Source organism: Triturus cristatus, chromosome 6 (genome assembly GCF_964204655.1).
Source record: "Triturus cristatus chromosome 6, aTriCri1.1, whole genome shotgun sequence".
Classification (NCBI taxonomy): Eukaryota; Metazoa; Chordata; class Amphibia; order Caudata; family Salamandridae; genus Triturus; species Triturus cristatus.
In genome coordinates this window covers 613,011,668-613,025,120 of record NC_140589.1, presented here as the reverse complement: position 1 = coordinate 613,025,120, position 13,453 = coordinate 613,011,668, and the positions used below count along the sequence as shown (strand labels likewise).

The following is a 13,453-nucleotide window of genomic DNA, read 5'->3' as shown; positions in this document are numbered from 1 at the left end:
GATCACAAAAAGCTTTAATAGTTGCTATTAGGCTCTTAAAGTAGTGAGAGAGATCTACGCTTAAAGCCATTTCATAAATGGTGTAGCACATAAAGAAGGCCACATTCTGAAGGAGAAACTGATGATCTGAACAGCATTATTAAACTATTCGTTGTGACTGGCATACTATTTTAGTGTGGAAGGCCCGCAGAATTTCTGAATGATGATTGGTTAGCCTTTTTTTCCTAACCACCGCCTCTCAACTTCCAGACTTCCAGGAGGATGGCAGTCCTGATGCTGCATAGGAGATTTAACCAGTTGAAGAATGTAAAATGTAGTGTCATTGTAGAAGAGGGGGCCATGTTCTTCATGGCCATATTGAAACTGTCACATTTACTGCCCTCTCTTCTCTGTGAATTCGATGAAGCAACATGGGAATTATTGGAAATAGAAGGAAGGTATACAGACGTTTCTGAGGTCACCTCACTGTTAAAGCATCCATCTGCCAAAGCCCCTATGTATGGACACTGGGAGTAGACTGTGTATTGGATGTGGGTGCAAATAGGTCCAGAAACGAAGTCTGAAACATCTTGCAAATCACTTGAAAGATGACTTAAGGACAGAGAGAGAACCTGAGAGGAAGATAAGATGCCGCTCAAGCAGTCCCCTTGTGCAGTGTCTAAACACCTTATATTAGCTGCCTTAAGTGACAGTAGGTGACGTTCCACCCATGAATGTAACTGCGCTTTTAACAACCCCCAAAATTTGGAATAAGTGCCAATGTGATCATTTATGTATGCACTGTCACCATGTTGTTCGTTCTCACCTCTCCATGTTGGTTTTAAATACAAGAATGAAAGTGCTGTGGAGCTCACTAGACTCTTGACAGCTACCAACAGTTTGAGGAATAAAAACTCTCTAATAAAGACCACTATGCCTCAGTTGTAAGAGACCCCACAGTGGCTTGTCTCTCAAAGGACCTGGCATCTAAGGGCACTACCACTGGTGGGGCTAGACCCCTGTATAAAAGATCCCTTAGATAGAGAGAGGCTAAAACCATTATTGAAGAAGGATTCTTTTAACTCCTGAGTCAATGGAATTGACATTTTATAATGAAAGAATTAAATTGCCATGTAGATGGGACATCAAAGGATGAATGTGGGAAAGATCCCTTAGAGCTGTGAAGACACAGGAGGCCATGTGATCCTTAACATTTAGCCAAAGGTGTGCTGATGTTGGACATATCTCTAGTAATGACTAAAACAGAGTAAAAAGTCAAACAGGCCTTGACTTCTGGAGGAACACTCTGTACAAATAGGTCCTGAATTAGGTTGTAATAAAGATCAGATCCTGAAAAGGGCGCAGTCGGCATTTTGGAAGATTTAGGTGGGAACAATGGTTTTATAGATAGGAATGCAATGCATCCAACCTTTCCGGGTTCTGTGCCTTCGAATGAACATGAAGGAGTCAATTGTCCAGGTAGGTATAGACTAACCATGTTGAAGATTAAGAATTGTCCCCACTGTTATCATTGGAGCCATTATCTTTGTGGAAACTAGGGTGGGTAGGACTTTGAACTGGAAATAATTCTCCCACACACAAAAGCTGAGGAACCTCTAAAGACTTGCCTCCACTGGGATGTAAAAGGGATGCAAAAGTAAGCATCTTAAAGATCTATTGTCATCATGAAGCCTCATTTGGGTATCAGTGGAATGATCCTTTGGAGAGTCGCACTATGGATGGGATAGATCTTCACTAATGATTTCGAAATTTCAAGTCTATGACATCCCAACGTTCCCTGGGACCTCAGGGATGAAAAAGACAATGTAGTAAATCCTGGATCCACCTTTGAAAAAAGAACCAGTATCACTGCTTTTTTATGCAGAAGCAACCTAAGTCCTCACCTATCCATAACTCTTCCAAATATTCGTCAAATGTTTTTATCATCTAAATGAACATTTGTTGTGCAGCCTGCTGGGGTCTAGCTGCAGCATACATACACTAATAAATAAATACATACAAATATAAAATATGTGAGAATAATACCAAAATATCTAGCAAGGTGTCAACATACACATTCGCACTCCCAATGTCACACTGGCAACCAAGGGCCTGATTTTGAGTTTGGCGGATGGGCTACTCCGTCACAAACGTGATGGGTATCCCATCCGCCGTATTACTAGTGCCATAGGATATAATGCGCTTGTAATACGGATGGGATATCTGTAGCATCTGTGACAGAGTAATCCATCCACCAAACTCTAAATCAGGGCCTAAGTCTTTAACCACAATTAAAGCCTACATTATAAATTGCTGTAAATATATCCGGTAATTCTAGCCCCCGGAGGTATGGGTAAAGGCTTTAAAAGCATCACTGGGGGTTGGAAAAACAGGCCCATTTGGAGTTGGATCATGAAGGTCTACTTTAAAATGGGGAATAATCAGGAGAATCAGGCAGAACATATCTGATTTCTCTGTTGCCCTCATTCTTGGTCGAATTTTCACCCCAGGTTTTCAGCTAGATCTTTGGGGGGAAACTGTAGGCCCTGGTGTGTTCCAAAGTAATTTGGCTTTACAAATACGGCACACTAATTATGTCTATGAAGCTGCTTTCAGCAGAACACTTACATTCTTGACCGTCACAATTAGAAATTTCACAAACATGCAGAATGAGCACCCAGTTACAGAAATTGCTAAAAGCCCATAAAATGTGCTATACAAATGCTGATAAAATAACATGACACTAGTGCTTGCATTGCTTACATTCTGTATGTTCTTAGACTGGGAAAAATCATCCTTTTCTAAAAATGATGAGCTCCATTTGATAGGATTATAATCAGCATTCCCAAAGCTGCTTACACGTGGCCCCTCTTTGACTCTTGCCTCCTGATATTGGTGGACTTATCGGCTGCTTTGGCACTGTTATCCCACCCTCATACACAGACTGCAGTCTCAAAGGGGATTCACTGTGACGTCTTCCACAGGTTCTCTCCCTACCACGGCAATCCACACCAGATAGTTCACATAGGCTTCTCAATGTCCCACAAGCTCCCCATCATCTGGTAGGTACCTAAAGGATTGATCTTATCCTCATCATCTTCAACCTCTACAAGGAAACCCTTGGAACCCTACTGACTAATAATAGCATCAAAATGACAGAAACGTGCACGGAGTTATAGGAACCAACAAAATGTCACTTGGATTCATCTTTAATACACCCTTCATATAGACCCCATCTTTATGGAACAGATTGCCTAGAAAACCAACACAGTTTTATACCAGTTCCCTGTAGTAAAGAAAGCGAAATCATTCCTTCTAGACAGCAAATTCAGAACTTCTATTCAATCCCTTATACTCTGGCATCGGGATGGTGGTAATTTCCTTCTCTACGGCCTTCCAAACTCTACACTGCCACTACTTAGTATGCTACTTACACGCTGCAGCAAGCCTCATAAAGGGCAAAAATGATATTACCTCATCACCCTACTTTATTGAAACTTCATATGCTCCCCTTACTGGCCCGCACCATCGTCAAGGCCAGCTGCGTCATCTAAAAAGTCATCACAACCTGCACCCTGCCAACCTGGCTGTCAAGTTCACCACCTCTGGTGGTCCTTTGCACACCCACAGCCAGGAGACCATCAGTCTTGACGTGAAGAAGTTCAAGAAAGAAAAACAGGTCTTCACTATCTTCACATCTAGCATGTTGCCGCATCCTGTATCAAAGATGACTGCCTCTACCCATCTTCAGTGGAAAAAGGACTTTAAGTTCATGTAAAGAACACAACATCATAACACTGTGAAAAGTCTCTCAACTTCATCAGAACACAGATTCACTATTTGATTGTATCTATCCCTTCAACTCTTTACTATGTTTCACTGCCTTTCAGCTATTTTTACAAAGAAACAAAGCAACACTGTCAGGCTTCAGATAAGAAAGTGCTCGAAGGAGATAATCTGCATCCATAATCTTCACCGATTATGGATGCAGCATATAAATATCCATCATAACACAGATCCAGCAGACTGTACAACTTTGCTTCTGGAAGGAACTGAAGACACTTCCCTTCAAGGAACACCTCATCCACAAATAAGAAAAACATTGATATCAGATTTGAAAAGTGGATTTGTACTTTGCTTCTAATTTTTCTCTGTTCTTGGACAGCTCCCTGCTGCTTTCAAGCTAGCTTTGTGTTCTATTAGTACATCGACCTACAAATGCATCCACATATAGACTGAAAGAGTGGTTTCAAGAACAAATGATCATCTCACAAAAAGACATATAGGACAGAGACTCTCCACATACGAAATGTTTTTCATGGAAAATGTAATAAATTTAAGGATCTGCATTCAGGCATTCAGAAACTGTCATGATCCCAGACACAGAATTTGAAAAAGCACAGCACAGACAGAAGAGTAAATGTAGCTTGAGGATATAGCCAATGCTGGAATCTAACAACGGACCATGTTGTCAAAGTCGACAGGTAAATCTACAGACTATATGGACTTGGCTGCCTTTATCTGCTGCAATGGACTATGTACTTGGATGTTTGACCGTCAGTTGAACAGCTCACCAATAAACTTGAAGATCTTGAAAAACTGAAACAATTACCTGGGAATATGACGGATGGTGAACCAGGCACAGGATCCTCAGGAATTTCTGGATACATTACTAGGGATTTTTCTGGTAGGGAAAAAAGTAAAAAAACAACATTATCAGGAAAAGCATTGGTGCACAAACGTTTAACCACTCATCTACTTTTAGCGGAAGGCAATAAAGTCAAAAATTGTATAGGGATGTTTTTCTACTTGAAGTACGTCACATGAAGTTATATCTTGGTAGCAGTGCAAAATAATAAATGGAACAAGCAGGTCTGGTAATTGACCAAAGCCACACAAGCCTTGTATGAGGGTGGATTTGAGAAGAGGAAGTCTTCAATGATGCACAAGCGAGCCAAACTTTACTTTCCTGGGCGAGATTATTACTATTGTTTTTGCACACCACAAGGCTTCAGTTCTACCTTGACACAAAATGAAAAATGTCCATCCCGTAATTTCAGTAATATACAACCTGCTATGTTACCGTGGAAGCAAATTATTATCTCTCAGAAGCGACGCACGGAAAAAAACAAATATCAATCAAAATAACTTTCTTATAGCTGTTTTTCACAATCCCATTATGTATTAGCAACACATATTGGCATTAAAATAAATTAATCACTGAAATACTTCATAAGTTGTGCTATCTAAAGTTGCAGGAAGGGGGAAATAGAATTGTGTTTTTCAATTCAGCCAAGAGATTGGTGAATCATCTTGAGCAGCTCCTAATATGGGTTTCACAACCAGACGACGAGTCCCCTATATACAGCAACCACTGGCACCACACACTGAGGGCGTGATTCACAAAAGTAAACTAAAACTCTTGTGTAAGTGCTATTTTTCGGTATTCCCAAACTATGATTTAATAGTAACTTTGCATTTGCGGAGACTCGGCAGTCGGAGCGGAGAACTTTGGACGTAAAAAAGATAGGTATGGCGTAACTTTTTATGTGTGGAGTTCTCTGTCCCGATTGTGGCCATGAGTATCTGTTCTTCCCATCTCTGTATGGGATGGAGTGCTGCCACATCTGTAACTGGGGGTGACTAGCAGATGGTTTCTTTGGATGTGTCGGCAGACAAACATCAACACCTGACATTAACCTAAAGAAGAAGAATTATTAAGACGGAGAAGATAAATATGGAGAAACCAGCCATGCGCTACATAATACCGTTTATGAACCACACTGTCCCCTCAACTGTGGCTGGATAATGACCTTTAATCCACCAGAGGCACACATGGTTTCTGACAGGTTCGGATCATTGGTGCTAAATGGTTTGAATAACGTATAATATAAAAACCAGCAGAAATTGAGCAATCTTGCAAGAAAAAAGCCTCTCACTTTAAAGAAAAGCATTCAAAAAGTAGAAGAACTCATCTCAGTTGTGCACACCTATGGGTGCATAGACTTACATTCTACACAGGAATTCTCAAAGATAATTGAAGACATTCGAGTGAAACCAAACAGTTTCTGAGGCAGACTTATTTTAGATGCCCCACTATTTACATGCTGTCAAGGATCCGCAAAAGACCCTTTACTCCCTCCCTTCCACTACAATATATTCAGCAACTTCTGGTTATGTAGACATTATCAGTATTAAAGTATTCAATGGAATGTTCTCTTTTCTTCTTTTTCAGAATTTTTCATATCGTTTACTTTAATTACTCCTCATAACAGGAGTATGAAGAGTTCAAAATGCATTGGAGAACTGCATTCCACTTAAATTCAGTCCGATGATTAGGCCTCTATACTATACTGCTTGATCACTCCTTTGGTGGCTTCACAGGTGGCTGTGTGAAATCAAATTACCTATGGTTGGAGAATTGTAAGCAAGGTATAGAGTGTTCCATCCTTGGTTCGGAACAAAGATCTCTGGCTGGTGCTATTCTAAGGGAGGCCCTGCAGTACGGAACAGTATCTATTGTGAACCGAGGCAAATGAGGACTAAAAAAAAAAATGCATTAAAGAATGTTAAATTTGTTGAACTCAGGTTTAATTCTAAATTATCTCCAACGACCTCACGTATATGTTATAGGTCTGGCAAAGTGCATCCCAAACAACAAAGATGGCATTCAATCTTTTTAGTAAGGCCTCCAACGACATTCTTTAACCACTAAAAATCACTTGCATATCAATGGCTAAGATAAAATGAAAAGAATCTACAAATAAAAAGCTGGTACTTTAGAACACAAAGGTCATTGAAGAGCTTTTGTGTGTGGGTACTGATGTATTTATCTAAAAATTAAACCTAGCGTGTGGGGGGGAAGGGGAAAAACGTATGCATTTCCAGCAAATGTACACTTATGAAGGGAGAAATACATTTTTAGCAAAAATGAACACTAGTATTTGAGTCCAGGTAAGAAATGAGCTCCCCAGGACGGCCACAACATTTCCCGAAACATTTTTATCTAACAAAAAATAATTTCTCAAAAAGCATAATTTATCTAACATTAAAGAAACACCTTGTTAGAAATGGGGGTCTGTAGTTGGCAGAGGTAGGTACCTTTGTTCAAATAGGGACCCTTGCTTCTAGTCAGGGTAAGGGGGATACACTTCTAAAATAACCCCTGCTCACCCCATTGGTAGCTTAGCACGAGCAGACAGGCTTATCTCAGAGGCAGTGTGTAAATCATTTGTGAACACATACAGTAATACACTGAAAACACTACAAATGGACACCACACGAGTTTAGAAAAATAAGTAATCTCTATCTAAACCAAAACAAGACCAAACGACAAAAATCATCAATACAGTATTAAAAATAATGCTTTCAAATGGTAGAAATAGTTCAGTTCAATGCAAGTTGTAAATGCAACACTTTTCTCACAAAGTACCTTAGATGCGTCATGCAAAACAAACAAAATGTCAGCAAGGAAGGTGATGAGTCGTTTCCTTACATACAGGGAAGGTGATGCATCAGTTCCTTACTTCGGGGGTGGTGATGCGTCAGTTCCTTACTGCAGTCCAGGGGAGGTGATGAGTCGGTTCCTTTCCGGAGAGGAGGTGATGCATCGTTTTCTTACTGCGTGGGGAGTTGATGCGTCTGTTTCTTACTTCATCTCCCAACGATGCAACAATATTGGCACCTCGATGCGATGCGTCGATCTGGTACAATGTGTGGCTCTGTGCAGCCGCACAGTAGGCTTGCGTTGGGATCGGTGCGGTGATCTCGGACTTCGAAGATTGTTGCACTCAATGCATTGTGTAGTAATTTCTTCAGCCGCGGCAGTTGCTGGGACGGTTTCTTTGGCGATGCGTCAGAAACAGGTGCGGATGCGTCAGGCTTCTTTGATGTTGCATCGATTTTCCAGCTCCCAGCAACAAACAGTCTCTAGAGGTCCTAAGCAGCAGCAGGCACCTCTTTGCAGGTTGGAATTCCCAGCAAGGGATTGCACAGGAGCTGATGGTGAAGTCTTTGTGTCCCTGAGACTTCAGAACAGGAGGCAACCTCGGTTTCAAGCCCTTGGAGATCTTTTCTTCAATCATGTGACAACGCAAACAGCAAATTCCTTTTTCTCATTTTCTTGGCAGCAAGCAGCCACTGCATGCCAACCCCATACAGCAAACAGCACAGGGGCAGTATTCCTCCTCAGCTTATCCTTCTATTCTCCTTGGCAAAGGTTCCTCTTGATTTCCCAGAAGTGATCTAAAAGTCTGCGGTCTGGGCCCCTCTTTTTATACCTAAGGATCCTTTGTTTTCTGAAGGCAGAGAGTGTCTGTACCCAGCCAAAACCAGTTCTGTGGGGCACTTTGCAAGTGCACAACAACCTCTATTGTCAGTGTGAGCCCTGGCTCCAAACACACTACAGGGGGGCGGTGCCGTCATTGTGGAAGGCAGGCACAGCCCTATTCAGGTGCAGGTGTTACTCCTCCCACCACTCCAAATGCAGAAAAGGCCTATTCAGTCTAGCCCTGACTCATCAGACTTCTGGAGCCGCTGTCCCTCTCCAGCTCCTGTCATCCAAAAGCCAGGCCTACAATATACAATCCTAGCTGAGGCACACAGGATGGTTAGGCAAGAAAATACCTACTTTCTAAAAGTGGTATTTTCAAACCCAGAATGTAAAAATCACCCTCACTAAAAGATGCGTTTTAACATTCTGAGTTCAGACATACTAAGCTTTATTTTTTTTACCTTGTTCCCAGGGCCAGTCATGTTTATAAGATGTTATAAATAAAACTTCCCATTCTGTCCTATGGGAACAGGTAGCCTTGCAATAATGAAACACGAAATTGGGCCTACCTTAGGGGTGACTAATATGTAGAAAAGGGAAGGTTTAGGGACTGGCAAGTGTGTGCACTTGCCACGTCAACATGGCAGTCCCACACACAGGCCAGGAATGGCAGGCCAGAGTTACATTTTACAGGCTGCTCCTGTGGGTGGCACAATCAGTGCTGCAGCCCACTAGCAGCATTTGATTTACAGGTAACACTGAAAGCTACTGACAACATATGAATGCGTACAAGAGTTCTAAAGTCACAAAAAACACCACTACAAATATTAGCAATTGTACTGTGGTGTGGTATATTAGTTTTCTGAGATAAGGGATGAAAAGGTCCCGATCCCTTACTGGCCGTATATTGAGCAAGAATTCTTGTTATGATACTTGCCCTTGACAGGGGGATACCCCTAACCCCCTAATATAAACAAGGTTCAACAAGGTTGTCAGGGCAAGATAGGTTTCTCGTACTTCTTAGGAAAAAATTCCAATCAGGCAATGGTTCATTTTGTTTGGTGTTTATAATGGTGTTGTCACTATCAGGGAGAGTGAGTGAAGGAACAAACTAACAGCCAACACATGTTTCACCCCTTCACACGGCCATCTGGCCTGGGGCTTCCTCAGGACTGTACATACATTCATAAAGAACAAAGTGGGAGTGGTGTGTATCCTCGTGACAAAGAGGAAGGAGGATAGTAAGATCGGTGAGAAGGAAGGCGAAGGAAAAAAAGAAAAGATATTAGGGGAAAGTAAAGTGGGAGATGAATTTGTTAGTTTTTAAGCGATAAAAAAGGGAGGGGGGAAGGAGGGAAAGGAAGGGAACACAACGAACAGCGTACAGTATTTTAGACAGTAATGTTGGGTAATTGATCGCAATAGTTCAGAGGGAAACCAGCGCGAGAGGCAGAAAAAGAACGGGAAAATAAGAAGAACATTAAAGACCAAGGGGGAATAGATAAACAGAGAAAACAGAAAAAGAGGCAGGAAGCATATAGGGCAAATGGCATATGAGGCAAATTATTACATACCCAGGCAAATCAAATGAGAGAGAATCATTAGAGGATACATGTCAGTATACAAGTACATGAACAGTGAATAGGATAATAAAAAATTGTTGGTGTGTGAGAATACAGCGATCGTAACTGGAAGTGGGTTAGATATACAATGTTGTGACATTCATCAATTCAAATGAAATTGGATTGCATAAAAAAGGGGGTTCCCGAGTTCGGGTAGCGAGTAATTGAAAGGCATATTAGAAATATACAGTAGTGTGACATTCATCAAGTTAAGTAATATTTGATTGCATAGAATAAGTCCCCAAGTTCAGGTAGCGAGTTAAAGAAAGGCATATTTCTAAAGGATGCATGTAGAAAAAGAGACAACAGAAACGAAGTATTACATCATACGTGACAACAAACGGATAAACATGGTTGGCAGCCATATAGTTACATTTGTCGTTTTCGCAATGTCGGGTCCGACCGAAACCAAGGGTGTGCATAAAGGTAAGGTAAAGGAGGCGAAACTCGTTAGTCAGGGGAAGGCAGGGTCAAGGTATACGAATAACAGAAGAAAACCTCCGGTGAAAGGATACAAGTGTCACTCCCGGTGCTTAATATTCCCTTTTGGACAGTGTGCAGTTACATTTTAGAGTGATTAGGAAAAGCTTGTGTGGCGAGATCTAAAATTCCATCTAATGCGGAGGCACAGTAGGAAGTTATCGGGGCATCAAGTGTTGTGATTGGGAAAACTTTTAACGGCAAAATCTAAAGTATAATCTCATGCGGAGACACGGTAACAAGTGGTCGGGGCAGAGAGTTGGTATATGTTGGGTGTGCTCACTAATATTGGGGGCACACCGGTGCCTGGGACAAATGTGCACGTCTATCTAGTGGTGATCATGCGTTGGGTGTGCTCGCTAGAACTAGAGGCACATAGATGTGTTGGGCAGTGATGCAATTACGTCTTAAGTAAAGGTGTCTCATTACTCACCGTTTTATAAGGTATTGGTTCAAAGAAGTCGTCTTGGTCGATAGGGTTCCTTAAACTTCTAAAGGAAAAATTGTGAAAGGGTTGGAGACTGCCTGGGGCAAAAGGGATGGCAAGATAGTGGGTCTTAGGGGGGTGCCAAGGTGGTGTGGCCGCTGCTTACCTCTTAATATCGGGACCCCCCTTTAGGCCGGATGGCCGTGTGGTATATTAGGCAAGAATATAACCCCAAAATGCCTGGCTTTGGCAAGCTGGTGCGATATTTTACATGTGTTTTTTTTTACTGAAAGCAGATGCCACAAAAATGAAAACAAGAAAAATAAAACAAGAAAACATGCTACTGCCTAAACGTGGGAGCAACATGCTTGCAATAACAATTTTAAATTTAGGAAAAAACACAATGATATAATTTTAATAGCTCAGTACTGGGACTTTCTAACAGGGAGACGTACTTGAACAGGCGAAGAATGCATTTTTAGGTTTAATGGCCATCATTAGAAAATATAATTCTTAATTGTGAAAGACATCGTAATATTGGCTTTGAATTATTATAACTTGAAGACACAGTTTAAGCACACAATAATGAGTAAAACATTTTTTTTTAAATGTTAAAGAAATGGAAAGAAAGAAAAACAATGTAAAAGTAAACATTGGTTAACCAGCACGAGCACTGAAGTGCACATCTTTTTCAGGGGGTGTTCACATATTCCGCACTTAGAGCAAGAGAACCAATGGCTGAATTGTTCTGACTCATTGTCCTATTCTGTATTCTGGGATAGCTGAAAGAAAAACGTGAATGACAAATGAATAGACCAATAGAGAAAGAGGGTAAACCCAAAGTCCATCTATGTATGTAAACCAGTATGCATTTTTTTTATTTCTAATTGTTTATTACATGATGTTGGCTAGGAAGCTAACGCTGTCTCTATGCCATGAATAAAGCTGTCACTGTGCCAGACAAAGCCAAAAGTTCTAGCCTTGGTAAGTTGATGCAATTGTTATTTTTTTCATTCTTTATTGCAAGCACCAACAATACAAACAAAAAACGTCACCTCCTAAGCGTGGCCACTATATGTTTACAATACATTTTTGAGATTTGAAAAACTTTCCCAGATGCAGCCATTTTATGGGATTTTTTTAGTTTCAACCTTTTTTATTAATTTCTCCATAACAACTTAACCGTGAGGCGTGCATAACAACCTGGAGAGATTACCACCACTGCTAAATAGATTGAACACTGAATTTCCTTCCCCACTCACGTGCCCCAAGGATCTTAAATCTCTCTATTCTCATGTGCCCAATGGGATCTTGCATTGTGGCGTCTTACTATCATCTCTCCTGGAGCCTAAAGATGTTAGCACCATCTATACCATTCAGATCCATCTCTTATTTCAGGAGATTGAAGGCCCCTATGTATTATCCCATTTTGCCATAGGCACAGATTGGGAAAACGCTTTGATGCATCAGGCCCCTAGTACTTTCAGCTTCGTAGGACATGTGAGGCATTTAAAGTCTGGGTTGGGATATCACTAAGATCCAAACTTTATGAGATATTCGGTACAGGCCCAGAATGCTGAATGCTAGTTTCTCATAACCCAACAGTGACATAAGACTCTGTGTCCACAGCTCAAATGTCAATATCTTATTCTTCTCCTATAAAGACAAAATTATTCGATTCACTGCTAACAGTAAATATGATATTGCCTTCCCTCTCAATAGAATGCAGTGGATAAAATCTTTATGCAAGTGGACCGAGGAGCACCTTCTCAAGGCAGTGGTCTACCTCGCTTATTGTGGCTTACTTGACCTCCACCATATTAGCCCAGTACTTCTCTAGTTTTGGCCAACTCCAGAGAATCTGATGCAGAATGCCCTTATCCCCCCCACTGTTTACACCATTCCCCACATGTTTGCTTAATTTTACGTAGTGTACCAGGAGTATCGAGACACTGCTAGATGCATTTATCGATAGCCTCCTTCCCTAATTCATGTCTTGCAAACATGTAGACTCTAAGAAAAAACTTCTGACATTCATTATTACCTAACGTGAAGCTCAGTTCACTTTCCTATTGCAGCATGACATGGTAGTTCAATGTTGTTAGGATATGAGTTGAGATGGGAGAATAGTCTAGAAACTAGGTGATGTGGAGCAGACTGCCTCTGGAGAAATACCTCAAAAGGTTTAAGTACCCTTGTTGCTCCCACCTTCATCTTCCGCTACACCACCCAATGCCTTGGATGGAGGTAATGAAAGTGTTCCAACTGTGCAGTTTTGTAAACTTTCTCGATATCCACAAAGATCCTAATGGTGCCTGAGTAAAAAAAAATGGCCCCCATACTACATCAGTCTCCTACCTTCCAAGAGTTAAAAAGATACCTATCCCTCCCTGAGAAAAGTTCTTAATACCGAAATGCAGGGTCCTAGTCGAAGTCCCATACTACATATTAACTGGCCCCATACTGGCAAAGTAGATTGAGTGATTAGAGACCTGTAAACATTTTCCCCTGCCTTGACACTTGGAAACCCAGGGAACCTCACCCAGTGGTCAGGAGACCAGGTTCTGGTCAATGAAGTAGCAGAGTTTCCCTGTATTTCCTTTTAGCAATTCAATGAAATTCATGAGATGAAAGGACTGTTACCAGCTAAGATAATGCAATCCTCCCTAAGCC

At 41.2% G+C, this 13,453-nt stretch overlaps 1 protein-coding gene across 1 annotated transcript in view; it reads right to left on the bottom strand.

Annotated features, from left to right (window-relative positions):
• The window catches only part of LOC146817631 (uncharacterized), a 289,744-nt gene that overhangs the window by 255,681 nt on the left and 20,610 nt on the right, over positions 1-13,453 (bottom strand). The window contains exon 2 of the mRNA XM_085609647.1: positions 4,592-4,663. Coding sequence (XP_085465773.1) covers positions 4,592-4,663 — 72 coding nt within the window. The remainder of the gene's footprint in view (positions 1-4,591; positions 4,664-13,453) is intronic.